This window comes from Coffea arabica, chromosome 8e (assembly GCF_036785885.1).
Source record: "Coffea arabica cultivar ET-39 chromosome 8e, Coffea Arabica ET-39 HiFi, whole genome shotgun sequence".
Lineage (NCBI taxonomy): Eukaryota > Viridiplantae > Streptophyta > Magnoliopsida > Gentianales > Rubiaceae > Coffea > Coffea arabica.
This window is the reverse complement of record NC_092324.1, coordinates 48,007,229-48,024,335: the sequence shown is the minus strand read 5'-3', so window position 1 is coordinate 48,024,335 and position 17,107 is coordinate 48,007,229. Positions and strand designations below refer to the sequence as shown.

At 35.4% G+C, this 17,107-nt stretch overlaps 2 protein-coding genes across 4 annotated transcripts; one reads left to right on the top strand and one right to left on the bottom strand.

Annotated features, from left to right (window-relative positions):
• The first annotated feature begins 753 nt into the window (after window positions 1-753).
• LOC140012964 (uncharacterized) lies at window positions 754-7,724 on the top strand. 3 transcript variants are annotated; one of them, XR_011820000.1, is made up of 5 exons: window positions 754-1,329; window positions 1,435-1,719; window positions 2,063-2,112; window positions 2,208-2,396; window positions 3,319-7,724. XR_011820000.1 is itself a non-coding variant. In XM_072061707.1 (4 exons), exons 1-4 carry the CDS (start codon window positions 1,327-1,329, stop codon window positions 3,367-3,369), a joined length of 528 nt encoding a protein of 175 aa, XP_071917808.1. In that variant the 5' UTR covers window positions 762-1,326; the 3' UTR covers window positions 3,370-7,724. The 3 variants fall into 3 exon arrangements, 2 of the variants coding, with proteins under 2 accessions (XP_071917808.1, XP_071917807.1); XM_072061707.1 differs by lacking the exon at window positions 2,063-2,112 and having other exon boundaries at window positions 762-1,329; XM_072061706.1 differs by lacking the exons at window positions 2,063-2,112; window positions 3,319-7,724 and adding an exon at window positions 2,645-3,030 and having other exon boundaries at window positions 771-1,329.
• On the bottom strand, window positions 6,792-11,066 carry LOC113706172 (subtilisin-like protease SBT2.6). Its single transcript, XM_027228064.2, has 9 exons — window positions 10,863-11,066; window positions 10,587-10,737; window positions 9,780-10,192; window positions 9,489-9,584; window positions 9,289-9,358; window positions 8,877-9,159; window positions 8,444-8,778; window positions 7,797-8,064; window positions 6,792-7,537 (listed from the first exon to the last, which is right to left on the bottom strand). The coding sequence occupies exons 1-9, from the start codon at window positions 11,042-11,044 to the stop codon at window positions 6,855-6,857; spliced, it is 2,481 nt and encodes an 826-aa protein (XP_027083865.2). The 5' UTR covers window positions 11,045-11,066; the 3' UTR covers window positions 6,792-6,854.
• Between the last annotated feature and the right edge of the window lie 6,041 nt (window positions 11,067-17,107).

Below are 17,107 nucleotides of genomic sequence, written 5' to 3'. Positions count from 1 at the left end.
AACAGTAATCTGTATAAAGAATATTTTTCATGTTTCAAGGCAAAAATGTTGGTGTCGGCAAATAATTTTTGAAATGGTTCCAAAAAATTTAGGTGGAGCATTTTAGAAAACAGAAATGCCAATGGCATTCCGTTTTTATGGAGTTGTAATTCAAGAGGAATGCCATCAACATTTCCCTCTAGAATACACAAAAACTCACTTACTTTTCAACATTTGGTAAGATGTGATGGAGTTTCAGCCCCTTGCACAAAATGAGAATAGCATTTTACCTATATTTCCAAACAAAAACTAAAGTCTATACTTCATATTCATAGGCAATACAAAAGTTTTCCATACGTTGAAAGGTGACTTGCCATCCAAATCATCAATGCAGGTGAAAAGGTAAAATAATGGTGGCATGTAATATTACAACCCTTTAGAAGGAACACTATGCACAGTCATGAGTAGAAATCTTTCTCTATCTCTATCCTTGATAATCTTGCATTGAAAGGAAAAGAATTGTGTGTGTTTAAAGGCTTGAAAGGATTTTAACACACAATATGTTAGACAAGATACTTCAAATTTTATTTTCGAGAATAGATTAGGCAGATGATCTAATTCAAAGTTCTTGGTAAGAGATGTGATGTTCAATCACATAATTTTGTCGGCAGAGAGACCTCATAATACCAGCATTGCATAGTGAAGTTCAGAGTTCATCCAAAAATAATCATGATCATGTGTAAAGAGGGTCCAACTGTGGTCAAGAGAAATCAAATTCTTGAACTTCTTTTTCTTCTTTTCCAAATATTTGGCAATAAATTCTAGTAACATGGGATTAGTAGAAACAAAGTGTCAATTTTCATTCTAGTAACTTAAAATATATGCAGTAAAAAATTTACAGGTGAGGGGCAACAATATTGTTGCTGGAGGTGATTTGTCTGACAACAACAAAATGACGTGTGGAGTTTGCTAATGATGATTGGTAACAAAAGCACAAATATAATATGGTAGCAAATATTGAGCAGGTCAAATATTCGCATTTAAAAAATATTCATCCTCTTGTTTTAGGGTTGCTTTCGTTGATTCCACTTTCTTTATATGCTTCAACTTTCTATTAAAGTTTTCTGATTTCAAACGTTTTCTATTAAAGTTTGGCTCTCATGTTTGGAGGAACAGATAAAGAAACATCTGCATTCGGTTAGATATGAATCAATTAGGTTGGCATTATCACTAGGCCTGCAGGGTTTTTCCATATAATCCAATTCTTATTTCACATTCTTTGCACCATCTCTTCCTACAAAGCATAATTTCTTCATCAAACCATGCCTCCTCCTATCCCATCTCTCTATGGTAAGTTATATGATCCCTTCTTTTTATTTTTTCATCATGAATCTAATTCTCTGAGATGTTGCAATGAGAATCTTTTGATCATGTTTTGCACTACAATTTCTGTAGGCAACATTTGGCAGACAGAAAGGAGTTTGGGTGGCAGTATATGTAGAGAGGCCTAGATCAAGGAGAAGAATGTTATCAAATAGCCGTCAGCCTCAGCACCATCATCATCATCACCAACACCTTCACCTTCATCAGGATTGTAATACTAGAGGATACAATAGGAAAGCTCAGCTTCTCGAGTACACAAGACAACTTAGAGAATCGGCTCGATCTCAGGCATCTTCTCCCTTGTTGCATCCAAAGCCTGTTGCCAATCATAACCACCACCGACAACCTATGACTCAGGTGACACGTGAAACTTTAATTTTATTCAATCATCATGCTGCTAAAGCATAGGAAACACCAATCTCCCAAAAAAGATATAAAAAGACAGCATTCTTGGAGTTGATAAAGCCAAAGACTGTTTCTAGAAGAGGAGAAAAGTATAGGGAAGGTTCTTTAAAAAGAAAGACAGGTGGATACTGAGATCTCATGATAATCTTTAATTATTTCCTGATGGCAAACGTATAATCTTCCAAGAAATGCATGAAAGAGAATGCAATTCTTATACTAATTTCCATGACAAACTACTTTCTTTCACTAGCATTTTCTTTTTCAAATTTCAATCACGTAATCTTTGAAATGGCAGGTTACCACTAAAAATCAACTAAGCTGCAACTATCTGTCACTTCCCCAGTGGTATTTTGTACCTTATCTCGTTAGAAGCTCTTTGAGTTTCATTTATGTACATATGTGTGGAGATATAAATGTCAACCATTGTGATTTCTTGACAGATGATTGCTGTTCAAAAGAAGAGAAGACATGCAGTAACTCCAACTTGCATGGGAAACTGGAAATTGCTGGTACCAGGCTTTTTTAGATCGTTGTTGATGCCGCACAACAAGAAACCAAAGAACAAAACGAAGAGAACAAACAATCGATCCACGGCTACCAAGATAAAAGCTATTATGAAGAGCTTTCAGGTATTTGACCATCAAAGGAACATTTTATCAGCTTGTTAGTTTCTTAAAAGACATCGAATCTTGGCATTTGGAATTCTGGAAAATATTGAGCTGTTAATATCCACCCATGGTTGTCTATAACTCTATATTCAACTTAGAAGGTAAACAGAAGTTGCTCACTTGGGCAATAGATTATTGTTCGGCAAATTATAAGATTACCCCAAAATGTGAGGACTAAGCCTCAATTTCTCAATGCCTTCCGGTTACAGGTGAACAGGAGAAAAGGTTTTACATCAAAAATGTTTGCAACACTACGGAAACGTCGCTAGAAATATTCTTCAGCAATGGAGGTGTCAATTGTAGCTTTCAATAAATATCTATTCTCAAAAGTGTTCTTTTCTTGCTTTGTGATATGTCTCCTCCTAGCGTTGATGTATGACGCTTTCTACCTCCTCCAAACCAGACCATTCATTTTTATTTAACCCCTCATGGTTTGTAAGGGAGGGGTTTAATGGGAAGGTACAGCATTATAGAAGCTTGATCTGTAATAGTTCGATCCAATAATATCAATTTGGATGAATGAAATTTTACAAAATTTTCTTGTACTCTCGTTCCCAGAATTCAACTGATAACAGAAAGAGAGAAGTTCTGCATCTGAGATACATTTTGCTGATAAGCATGAAAACACAATCTAACAGGAATGTTCTGACAATCTTATTCATTGTAAAGAAAGGACAGTCAGAATGGTTAACCGGTACTAAAAGATAAAGGGAAATGGATAATTGGCTTTTGAGGTAATAATTTTCCTAATACTATGTGTACAAGGGGATTGACTTTGTAGACACCAAATTTTTGTCAATTTTTAATATTTTCCCAGGATTTTTCTATTTAATAAGTTATTTATTTTCTTGTATTTTAATGTACATTTTCTCATTTTTTGCAGGTTTGCTTTACGAAAAGAGAAAAAAAAAAAACAACAAAACAACAAAAATAAAAAAAATCAAAAAATCATTTTGATCATTTTGTTTCACCAAATTAACTATTAACCCATTTTCACACTCAATGACCTTGGACTTGTCTTTTCATTAATTGAGAAATCATCATTTTGGAAGATTCAGCACACAAGCTCCTTTTTTGGCTACAAGACATCTCTCGGCTCTCTCCAGGAGAGAAGAAGGAAAAAAAAGGAAAAAAATTTTCCCTCCCTCTCTCGGCTAGCTCTTAACAGACGAGAACAAAAAACCACAGGCCCACCAAAAAAAAAAAAACTACTTCCTCAATCTCCTCTCTCGGCTCTCACGGACAGAGGACAAGAAAAAAAAAAAAGACTCCACCCTTTTGGCTCAATTTGCTCTCTCGGCTCTCTCCCTCATCAGACAAGAGGAACAAAAAAGGGGGGGCTCCCTTTACAGATTTTCTTTCACAAAATCCAAACACATTTGCACACAACAAGGCAGCAATCGGTTGGATTGGAGCTTGGCAATTTCATCAAAAATCTTGGCAAAGGGACCAAACTCTTCATTGAGGTATTTATCTCCTTTTTTCCAGCTTTTCTTTTTTTTAATTAACTAGATTGAATGCATGTGTGGTTACTTTTTATTGCTTATTTTTGCTGGTTTTTGTTGGTGTTGTATGGATGAAATTTTGGGATGGGTCATGAACAAAATTAGGAAAAAAAGAAACGGTGCTGTGAATGCATGCCAAATGTTTGAAAAAATGTTTGAATAAAAAAAATGAATCAAAGGAGTGAATTTGGTGTGTATGTTTTGCTTAAATGGATGACCATTAGCTAGCAAAGATCTGAAAATGCTTGGTTATCCAAAATTTTGGGAGTTTTTGAGCCTTCAAAGCATTAGAATAATTTTCTTCATTTTTGGGGCTGTTATTGACTTAATGCTTTATTTTGTTGTTGTTTATTTGTCAAACTAAGATTATAGTTGTAATGTAGAAGTTATCAGGAGGGTTTTGGCATAATTTTTATGATTTTTGGTGAAGATGTGAAGGTTTTAAAAAATAAAAAACTGAACTGATTTCTTGGCATTTTGACCGCTTTCGACTCATTTTTTGTAAAAACTAACTCCGGAAATGGAGTCTACGCGAAAAATCGAGTGAGGGGGTGTATTTTGAGGATTTTTGGTGACCGGAGAGGTCACCGGCGGTGGCGGTCGGCGGCGGCGGCGCCACCGGCAGCCGCCATGGCCACCAGCTGAAGTTTTCTTCAGCTGGCCGAACAAGAAGAAGAGGAAACGTATGGGGAAGAAAAGAGAAAGAAAAGAAAGAAAAGAAAAGAAAGAAAAGGAAAGTGGTTTGGGCTAGTGTTTTTTTTTTAGGTGGGCCTGTGGTTATTTTGGTTGGGTTTGGGGAATGGACTTTTGTTTTATTTCTTTCGGGTTTCGGTTGGGCTAGAAGGTCGGAGCCCATGCTTTAATTTTGGTTGGGTTTGAGTGATAAAAGACGGGCTGGCCTGTGTGTTTGGTCTTGGATTTTCGGCTGGGCTTAGGTAGTATCCGGCCCAAATAAATAAAAATAACGGCCCGATGGCCTTTCTTCTCCCAAATCAGAAACCGAATTTTGCACTTTGGCCCCCTGATCTTTTGAGTAGTTTCACTGCAGCCCAGAACATTTTAAATTTCTTTCATGTAGGTCCTTATATTAATTGCATTTTGGTCCCTGAATTTTATCTTTCATTTAATTTTGACCCCTGAACTTTGGAAAATATAATTTTTGTCCCCCAAAAGTTTTCAATTTTTGCAATTCAGTCCCTAGTGAATTTTGACTCTCTTTATTATGATTGTTTCTTTTCTTTAATAGCTAATTATGCTACTTTTGAATATACTTAACTTGTAATTTTTAGATGTTCTTAAATTTCTTTACGTTTGACATATTAGTGTGAATTTAGTATTTTTGTTATTATTATTTTTCAATTAAATTGGTGCCGTGATTCTTTTGTTCATTTTGAGTATAAATAGGGCAATTTGACTCCGTTTAGTCACCACTTCAAAAGGGAGGTACCTCATTATTATTATTTCAATGTCAATTACGTGCTCTTATGTGCTCTTACGTGCTCCTATATGTTTATATATTTTTATATGCTTTGTTTATTTGATTTGAATGTTCATTTAAATTTTCTTATACTTGTTTAGTTAATTTTATAATTATTTGAGAGGCATTTAAATACCTCAAAAAATGTAATAGATAGGATAATTAGATTTGTTTTATTTTATTTCCCCTTTTAGATTGTAGTTAGGCGCTCCCCGATGTAATAGATAGGTTGTGTGCTTATGTGGCTTATGTGTTACGTGCCTTACTTGCTTTCCTTAGGATTTTTGCATCTAGATATTATGCTTATGTGTTACGTGCTACGTGCTCTTATGTGTTTATTTGTTTTAATTTATGTCTACTTGTCTTATTATGTATTAAAAATGCATGACGTCACCACACTAGTCCAACGCTAGTTGTGGTTTCTCCCTCCGTTTACTTGCTAGTCCAACGCTAGTAAGGATTTTTAGAAATGGGTTAGTCCAACGCTAGACCCTTAGATCGTTCGTGCGTTAGATTCATTTTTGTGTGATATTTATTACATTTTCACGCATATTTTCATTTTTAGGATCTTTTCCCATTTGCATGATATTTCCTATTATATTATCCCCTATCCTCTATATGTGTTAATCATGTCATTTAGAATTGCATTTCATTTAGGACATTGTATAGTAAGTTAGCTCATTTGTTTGTGCATATTAGGAGAATTATTTTTCAAATATGGAAATGGGTGATTATAACTTTTTAGTTTAAATACCCCATTAATCCCTGTATAAGAAAATTATGTCACGAATTTTTTTGCCTCCCGTACCCTTTATGTTGCATTCCCTTTTTCTTTGATCACTTATATATATGTATATAATTTAATTTCTTTTCTTTTTCATCATTTGCATCCTTGTGACACCTTCGAGGATCTATTTTGACCTTCGCAATTAATGCGATTGGTTCAATTAAACCCTTGAATGAACATGTTGTCCCTTGCGATATTTTTTAGATTTGCATTCATATAGAAAACATCCAAATGTGATAAATTAAGGGTTAGATTAGGAAAATTTTGACTAAACCTCGCAACTAGCTTAGACTAGGTTGAAAGGGTGCCTTAGATTTGAGTTAATCGAATCTTTGCCTTCCCTTTCTTCAACCGTGACTCCCGAATCCATTTTCTCTTGTTTTCAAAGACCTGGAGTTGTCAAAAAGGGTTTTATTTTGTTTTACTTTATTTTTTGGGTGACTTGGTACACCAAAACTCCATACCAAGTGGCGACTCCTGTTTTTTCTTAAAAACCCTTTTAGACTAAATTTTGGACCCAAATTGTCGCATTCTTTTTAAGTCCCATTCTAGGTCCCTTTTAACTTGTTTAAAAATAAAATCATATCTTTTATAAACCTCACACTTTATTTTTCTTTTCCATCGCGAAAAATGGGGCGCGACAGACTTCATCATCCTATAGTGCTACTTACATAGACAGCCATAGGCACTCTTACAACATGCTTCTTTTCTCCCAGCATCAGTATTTCACCAAATGTGTAAGCATTTGTTGCCTCAGTTGCATTAAACTGAATGGTAATACGTCTTGAAGCATTGACACTGATCTTAAAAACCTGTGGTATCACAGTAACTTTCACCCCTAAAGGCTCTTTTACTATCAGCATATACTTCTCATCTGCATTACCAACATTAGTTACCTTTCTGAGAATCCTCCTTGATCCAATCAACTTGGAAACTGTAACACTCGGTGTATTCAGATCTGAGCACCGTGTCTTCTGAATTGGACATGAAACGCCGACTGCTTGTCTAACAGACATGTCATCAACACCTGGAACTGAGCATAAAAACTTTACATATTGCATGAAGTTGATGTTGAAAACAAGTCCAGGATCAATTGCTCGAGAGGGGTTGATAGCACCACCTCCAAAGTCGAAGGGGGTTGCAGCAGATATCTGCTTGGTTTTTTGGGCTAGTATTGGAGCACCTGTTTGATCAGCTATATCCGCTGTTGTCGTCATTGCTGATATAATAGCTGAAGGATTCCAGTGTGGGTGTTTTTGCTTAATTAGAGCTGCAATACCGGCAATATGTGGAGTAGCCATGCTTGTCCCGGACAATAGCGCAAAAATTTGACCTGGGAAAAGGATCACAATTGTAGCATGTCACGTGTCTCGTTAAAAGACTAGTTTACATAGACCAAATTAGGTTGCCTGTTTATCTATATCATTTTGCAGTTCTAATTGCCAGATGTGTATTAATAAATGAAAGGAAGGCATATTATACAAGTTAAACCATTGGTTACAAGTTTTTATCTGAAATAAGTAGGCTGTCCATTACCTAGTTTCAGCTTCGAACTTAGCTAAAAGAGTTGAGAATACTGGATTTCTGCATACCTTTGATGTGAGCATCTCCTTCACTGTTTGGGCTCCAGGCCGCCCATATTGAGGAGCCCGGAGCCATGATATTTGGTTTGAGGACATCAGCATTCTCTAAGAGTTCATTATTGACATCAGGGCCTCTTGATGAATATGATGCCACTGTTGGAGCCTGCCCTGTGTAAATTGCTCGCCTCCCATCCAAAATTCTTGCTGTGGCTCTGAAGCCAATGGCTCTTCCGTTTCTGCTTCTTATTGTATTTGCATTGTAGTACTCCCAGAGTGCCTGTAATACAAGATGTCTTTATACAACTTCTGCAAACCATAAATTCACTATTGCCAAATTACTTCAGTAAACAAATAAGTCCCGGATTGACTCACACATTGCAAGAGAAGAAAGAATATGTTTTCCTTTTCTTCTTGTAAAATATATGTCAACAGATTCAATTCCATCTAAAATTTTTTGAGAATGGAAGAAGGTCTTCATTTAAAATCAGCTGCATTACAATGATAAGAAATGCAATTTTATGCAATAAACTTGGCTTTAATGTATGTCGGATCATCCTTTACACTTGTGAATTGTCAGATGCTAGAGTAACGAAACGTTTTCCATACAAGTACAGAAAGTATACTTCAGTATTATAAACAAATGTTGATTGAAGTACCGAAGAGGCTTCCATATTGTTCAAGATGACTCCAGGAACTTGTAAGGTTACTGCAGCACCCTTAATCTGCTCAAAACCAATATCAGGGTTCCTTGTAAGTATGAAGCCAGCAGCGCCAACTTTACTCATGGTGTCTGCAACTGTGGCAATACCAGACGCCTCAGAGTCGAAATCAAGTGTGTATGTGCAAATAACTATCTTCCCCTGAACTAAGGAGCGGACAAATTGCTCCGAGCTTTGACAGCTATCAATCGTCAGAAGACCATCAGTGGAGTTTATTTGCCCAACATCTGCTGCCGCAGCTAGAGGGAAGAACACTTCTCCAACTGTTGGAGCTGCTAAAATGAAAATCAGTGAGCACATCTCCTTGTTAAAATTGCTAGAGGATGCAATAGTAAAGATTCACAAAATTAACCATTAACAACAAACCTACGTGCAAGTCCTGTGCCAGAAAAGCTTTGTCCATTGCCCAACCTAACTGATGAGTTGTATCTGCGATCAGTTATAGAGGCAGCGACACTTGTGATCCATGGGCTAAAAGAAAGCATAGAACTGGAAGAAGGCCCTCCATTTCCAGCAGCTTGAACAACAAGAACACCAGCTTTTGTGGCAAATAAAAGCTCCATCTCTAACAGGTTCAGAAAAGCAGAAGGTCCAGATGGCACTTTTGATGGCCCTATAGAAAGATTCAGTATGTCAACTCCATCTTCCACAGCCTGCACAAGACAATAACATTACAAGTTACTTTAAAGTTGTTTGATCAAAGTTCCATGTCAAATTAATTGAGAAACAAATCAATTATCTATAAGAATTTCTTCATGTGCATTGACTCCTAAAGTAGAAACCTGATCAACAGCAGCCACAACATCAGACATATACCCTCCAAAAGCATACAGAGCTTTATAAATAGCAATCCTGTATAAGCAAAAGAGAAGACTTGCATATTACATATACATTTATAGAATTTGAATAAAAGGGAACCTTTAGGATTTCCTTTCTTTCAAAATTTTTATAAGAGAACTGTATCAAAGCAGATATTTTTTACCTGGCTCCTGGAGCCATGCCACTGGCATAACCATAATTGAAGTCATTTGCTATTACAGGAATTTGGTGGTTTCCTGCTGCTGTTGCAGCTGTATGGCTGCTTAATTTGCACCATTTCCAATGAGTTAAGAGTACAGGACTAGTATTGTTATATAACTGGACAATTCAAATATTAGAAACCCGAAATATGCACCTAGTAACAGATTCTGCTTGAGCAAAAAATAATGACTTTAAGTAAAAATCATGTCAAGATCCAATAAATATGCAGATAATCCTCTATTGTAGTACTTGCCTCCCATGACCATCAGCATCAAAAGGGGAGGCATAGTCACGGGTAGCATTGAATTCACCGGCAGCAACTGCAGCTCTTGCAAAATATTGCGCCCCTACTATCTTACCATTGCATGCTGTTGGAGGGAATTGCTCCCCAGATGCACATTTCCCTTTATATTTTGTAGGTTTTGAATATATTCCCCTACTCGTATCTGTTGATGATTGAATCATGAAGCTTGGATGGAAAGGATTTATCCCCGTGTCAATGAAACCTATCACCACTCCATCCCCTGATGTCCGAGCTCCTCCAAGTGTTGGCCAAACCCCAGTAGGAATCCCTAAAAAGTCAGGCGTATGTGTTGTCATCTTCTCCATTTTCACATCTTCATGGATTGTCCTAACTCCTTCAGCATTCCGTAGGGTGTCAATGTCCTAGGGAATATTTACATGTTTTAGTATTGAATTATTGAGCAAGTCATGTCAAACAAAACCAAAAAAAAAATAAAATTAATGCAATTATTCTATCTCATAATGAACAGCTTTTTCTATTGGCAGCATAGTTTCAAATTTCCACATAAACAGATGATACGATACGACTGCTCTTCTTCACACATCTGCATTCATGGTTCGCATATATCACATAATCATCAAAACAATTGAACATGATGTACGTATGTCTTGCTGAATAAGAAATGGTAGAGCAAGAGTGTCCCATCTATATGTATTAAGTATACATACTATTAATATATATATATATATATATATATATATATACACACATAAAAGCATGCCTATCTAAACTCAGCTATGGCCTCAGATTACAGACCTCCTTAGATGACACCTCGATCGCAAATCCATTGAGGAGATGGGTGTAGCTGTACAGTTTCGTATAGGCACTTCTGGATAACAGAGATTCAAGGAAAGCGTCATGCTCTTGTGCCATCTTCTCTTTGAAACTGGCTATTTTTTCCTGATTCCTACCATGAAGTTCAGCAGATGATTTGACTAAGAAGTGAAGCAGAACATCCCATAACTAGCAACAGAAAGAAAAATGAAAAGAAAGAGATTTCTTGTCTATGCTTTTGAGCAGATCATTTGGTACCTCAACAATAATTTTGTGTTCTTGGAGGAGCCACCAGAAGCTTTGTCCAGTAAAACCATGTAAACCTTGGCCTCACTTGTAAAGGTCATAAAAGCATTCATAAAGAGGACGAGTAAAATGAAAACGCTAAATGAGTCCATAGTTCTACAGAAGTAAAGGAAATGCTTGATGAACTGACACATACGATGGTATCTTAAAGATGCAAAGCATGGTTCCTAGTCTTTTCTCTGCCCCAGTCTACCGTGTACCTTCCATGATCAATCAGGTAATCGATTTCATGCCTTCAGTAAGACCATGCACACCTTTCTCATTTTTAAACAACCGCATTCATGCAATTGGCTCCTTTTTCATCCCCTTGACCACAATGGATGACTGAGACTTAGCTTACATCAGTGAAATATTTGCGAAGTGACATTCTTTCAGGATCCTGTTAGGAAGCATCAGCTGAGCTCATTGTCTAGAAACAAAAGTAAACATGGTGGTATTCTCCGTTTGCCCGTAATTTCCTTTATTCGACAATCATGTCTACACAGATAATTAGCAAACCAGAGAATCGCAGACACTAGTATAAAAGCAAAGAGATTTGAATTCAAATGATAAGATCCTTCTTCAAATATCTCCACTCCTTCAGCCAATTGAAAGAGAAATTCATGATATGCATTGCACAACGGTATTCATCTGCTTCTATCAATTCTAAGAATGAGCACTGGCATACGTGCATACGTTTTATTTTTTATCCCTTATTTATTTTTCTTTTAGTGGCTTGTCACGCCACTCCACCCTACTAGGATTTTAGGCGACCCACTTGGACATGTGATCGTATCACGACGTGTGCGTAGTATGATCCGAGGGGTCACTCGATCTTCCGCTTCAAACTTTAGGTTGATGACCTATTAGTTTTTAGTCGAAGGTTGAGGATTCTTTTTAGATTCGCCCAGACGGGTAGCCGTAACACGACGTGTGCGTAGCAACGTCTGGGGAATCGCTCGAGCCACCGACAAGGAACCTTGGGAGTGATGACCCTTGGTTTCTAAGTCTGAAGGCTCGGGGACCTATGACTTATCGAGTCTAGATGAATTAGTGAACCCTAACCTCATGCATCCATTTTAGCTTGCCTAGGGTAGAGTCGACCTTACCCTATTAGGGACACTATTCACGAGGGGAGGGGTCCAACCCTTTTCCTCTTTTTATTGCTTTATTTCCTTGTGTTGATTCCGTTGCTACAATGTGTTATGTGTATTTATCTGTTTAAACTAACTTTTCTTGGTTTTTGTGTCCCCATTGCATTCACAAACCCTTAGCAAATAAGAGGTCTGGCATGACCTTCTTTTAGAAGCCCACCCTTGTAGATAGGTTATCACACGTTTGAAAATTGTGATGCATTTTGTTCATAAATTCATAATGTTATACCATTTTAGGCTTACCCTGGCAAACAAAGGGCTCCTTAGGTCACGTCTCATTTCAAATCGCATTTTTCCCTGCTTTGATAAGAATGGCATCATGCATAAGCCTTAGAAAGGGAATGCCTCTTAGGGAATCCCGCGTTAGGCATAAACCGCCTTGTGTCTCGGATATATAATCCAATGAGACTGGCACGTTTATATTTCTTGTACTATTCAAAGGGGTAGTGCACAAGGTAAGGTAGGATTCGATCCCTTTCGTGTGACGACATTGAAAATAATGGAACAGTTTTTACGCATTAGAATATGAGCCTTTAATAATCACTTTTTGACCATTTTATCAGAATTGGTAAAAATCCCTTGCGTAAAGGACATTAAGTTGAAGAAATTCACAAATTCCTCATTGTTGAGATGATAAGTATGTTAACGCCAAATCTTGATTTTCGAAGGCTCATAGACTAATGAATTTTTGAAAATTTCCAATGGGTAGACAATTCAATCAATTTTTGGAATAAACCATCAATTTCATTGGATCATTTTATTCATTAAATTCATCCAATCCATTTTTTCCTATTTCTTCACTTTTAGGACTAAGTCAATTTTGAATAAATCATCAATTTCGTTTGACCAATTTACCCTTTTTTAAGGTGATTCGGTCAATTTTGAATAAATTAAATTTCATTCAATTCATGTGACCAGTTTACCTATTTTTAGGGCAATTCGGTCGATTTTGAATAAATCATCAATTTCATTCATTCCATTTTTACATCTAAGATGATTGAGTCGATTTTTTTTATAGATCATTCGATCCTTACAATTTTGTTCATTTTTAATTTCATTTTCATTCAATTTCATTTTGGATAAATCATCAATTTCATTCTGTTCATTTGGCCAGTGATCCAGTCGATTTTTGAATAAACTATCAATTCTATCCAATCCATTTGACCAATTTATTCATTTTTAGGACAATACAATCAATTTTGAATAAATCATCAATTCCATCCAATTCATTATTCATTTAGTCAATTTTTTTTGAATAAATTCTCAATTTCATCCAATCCATTGAATCAGTTTTATTCACTTTCAGGATAATCCAGTCAATTTTTGAACTAACCATCAATTTCATTCGATTCATTTAACCTATTTATTCTCTTTTAAAGTTTCGATCTATGGTTCACTGAAAAAACTAGTCGAGACATTTCAATCCTAAAAAAAAAAATAAGTTTTTCACACTAAATTGATTTTGATATCATTTTATGTGTCAATCAAAGCAATCAATTCATTCGGACTTTGTCCTCATTTTGTTGGACAAAATTGTCTTTTGTCACTACAATTATCTAATTTTTTCAAAATTTGTCTTTTAATTGAATCTCAATAAGCCAATCGGATCCGTCAGGTATTGTATGGTGCCTATCCCAGAGGATTGCATTTTTCATGCTAGGCCAACCCTTGGCATAAAAGGGTTCCCCCATAGGACATGCATACCGATTTTGCAGTTTTGCTTACTAACTCTGGGTATTTTACTTTAATTTTTTCCCCCTCCCCTGCATTTATAAAAGTTGTTTCAACAAAGTAAAAATATTTTTCCTATATCTGATAATATTTTTGGTCTGATAAATTTTAAAAAATTACAAGTGTTACTTGATTCTTGGGCAGATCCAACAATGTAAAAAAAAAAAATGATGATGAAAAAAATGAATGAAAAATCCATTTGAAAACGCTAGTGTAAAGTATCTCAAAAATCTTTTGATTCATTGTTTCTAATATATTTTGTCTCAAAAGATAGAAAGAAAAAGTGTGTATATATTTGAAAATGTATTCTTTAGAGATTTTTATTTGCTCACATGTATTATATTTGACAAAAAAAAAAAAAAAAAATTTCAAACATTTGAATAATAAAGTTTTTATTTAGACAATTATTGTTTTGTATATATTCATTCTTTATTTGCTCATTGGGAGAATTCATGATAGATTTTAAGAAATAAGACTAAATTAAAAATTTTCGACCTCTTGTTCGAAAATTCATGAGTGTATGTCCAATTCCCAAATTTCTTTGCATACACTAGATTTGTGGTCTAAACTATTCAATGGGAGTAATTGAAATAAAAAGGGTCACACAAATTTGATAGTTTCCCATAAAAGATCAACCCAGATACTTTTCTTTTTCATTTTTTGTCCACTTCTATTTAACATCTAAGATCAGTCGCATTGATTGACTAGCTTCAAAGTGAGACAATTTTTACCATGAAAATGTCCAGTGTGTCTAACCAGATTCAATCCACATCTGAGTGAAAGCAAAAATGTACATTACTTCATATTTGTTTTGAAAATTTGGAATGATACTTTAGGCCTTCATTTCTCTATCTATACAGATTTTATCATTTATTTTCCCATTTGAGACTTTTAAAAATAGAATTTCGTTTCAAATAAAAGCCTCAATGATCATGACCCTCCACGGAAAAATTTTCGAATGTCAAATGGAAATGGGTTTTTCCAACGGGTTATTCTTTACTTTAGTTGTCATGAGAAATAAGAATGATGCTTTGGCCATCGTTTCTATCATCTAAACACTCTTATCCTTTGCATCCTCATTTGAACCTAAATTGGTGGTTCGTTTCAAAAGCACTTATGATTGCACCCCCACACTGGGGAAGGAGATTTGAGAATTGAAAAAAAAAATGGCAAAAATGCTCAAAATTTTTTGCAAGAGAAAAATTACAAGTTGGGGGGAATTTGACTCTACCATTGACATTTTGGTCTTCAATATCAAAAAGAAACAGGGGCCATCTACACTCCAAATTAGGGAGTTTTCAATTTTATCATTGACATTGGGATATCAGTATTGGTAAAAAAAAAAAAAAAAAAAAGGGAAAAAAAAAGAGAAAAAGAAAAAATGAAAAAAATGAAAAAATGATGAAAGAAAAAAAAAAGAGAAGAAAAGAAAGAAAATACGAAGACATCCAATGCTGCATTCCCCTTAGTGATTGTTGAAGAAAAAAAAGAGGATTGATAAGAAAAATGGAGTCAAAAGGGGGTCCCGGATTTTAAATCCAAAACTGGGGCAATTTTTGTGAAAGAAGGCGATCTTAAGTGCGTTGTCCTTGAAAATTCTATTTTTTTTAGCTATCATTGTTAAGCCACATTACAAGCTCATAAAGTCCATTGCTGACTTATCTTTCATGACAATTTGAAGTGAAGATTTCGCCTTTAAGGAATTTACCAATTACTCATGATCATTAGGCCATAACTTGTTTCCATATGTTTAACTATCGTTTCTACCCATACATTACAAGCCCATAGAGCTTATATGTTAACTGAATTTTCTTAAGAAATAAGGGTGATAAGCTATTTGCTTTCACCAAGATGTGATACTAAATGTGTTGGATACAATTTAGGCACCAAAAAAAAAAAAAAAAAAAAAAAAAGACAGATCCTGACATACCATCTCCCTGAGTCACCTCAAAATCATGAGTAATACCCATTTGATTGGTCCTAAAAGATGAGCCAACGAGAAGAGGACCCTTTTCCCTCGATATCGATCCCAAAAAGAGGAAGAGATCTTTTGTAATTTGGTTTTGTTTTGAGAGATTTATCATGGAGCTTTCTACATGGCATTTAAAGTTTTTTGTGGAAAAATGCATTTTTTCTATTATACATCAACTCACATTGCATGTTAGTTTTTTAAATTTTGGAAGACACAGTTTTCTTGTTTTGTCCGAATAAATGGAGAATCACTCGAATAAAATTTTAGAATAGACCCAAATTGGGGCAAAATTTTTTGTAATATATCTGTGAGATTTTGTCAAATAGGTTCAAATTGAGGTAAAATTTTTAATACATTTGTAGGGTATGTCCAAGGTCAAGTACATTTCTCAAATCTTGATAAGTCAACACTTTGCATGAATGTTAATTGTTATATCATTACTCAAAAAAAACAAAAAAAAAAAAAAAAAAAATTTTTGAAAATTGAAAAATTCAAGTGCTTTGAAAAATTCTCCTTATGCAGGTGTTTATGGTTGAGATCGAGGAAAAAATGCAATTCAACTTGCAAATTTGGAGATTAGTCACGAATAAAAATGGAGCAATAATGCTACATTGCAAAGTAGAGGATCGGCTATTTGCTCAAAAGGAGTACATACTTTAGCAGCCAACTTGAAAAAAAAAAGAGAAAAGAAAAGAAAAAGAGGGAATGAAAAGTGAAAAAAAAAAAAGAGAAAGAATAAAGAAAAAAAAAAAGTAAAGAGAAAAGAAAAGAAAAGAAAGGAGTAATGAAAGAAAAAAAAAAAAGAGAATAATAAAAAAAGGAAAAAAAAAAATCAAAAAATCAAAAAAATCAAAAAATAAAAAAATTTCAATTAAAAAAAAATCAAAAAAGTCAGAAGATCAATTTAATTTCCTGTTGGTGAGTCTCAGCGTCCACCGCGCACCCTTCTATCTCCCCTTCTTGACAATTTAATTTCCTGTTGGAGCGTAATCGCGTCCCTCCGCGCATCAATTTAAATTCCTGTTGGTGAGTCTCAGCGTCCACCGCGCACCCTTCTATCTCCCCTTCTTGACAGATCAGAAGAATCAATTTAATTTCCTGTTGGAGCGTAATCGCGTCCCTCCGCGCATCAATTTAAATTCCTGTTGGTGAGTCTCAGCGTCCACCGCGCACCCTTCTATCTCCCCTTCTTGACAGATCAGAAGAATCAATTTAAATTTTCTGTTGGAGCGTAATCGCGTCCCTCCGCGCATCTTTTTCTAAAAGACAATTTAAATTTCTGTTGGTGAGTCTCAGCGTCCACCGCGCACCCTCCTATCTCCCTTCTATCAACTTAAATTCCTGTTGGTGAGTCTCAGCGT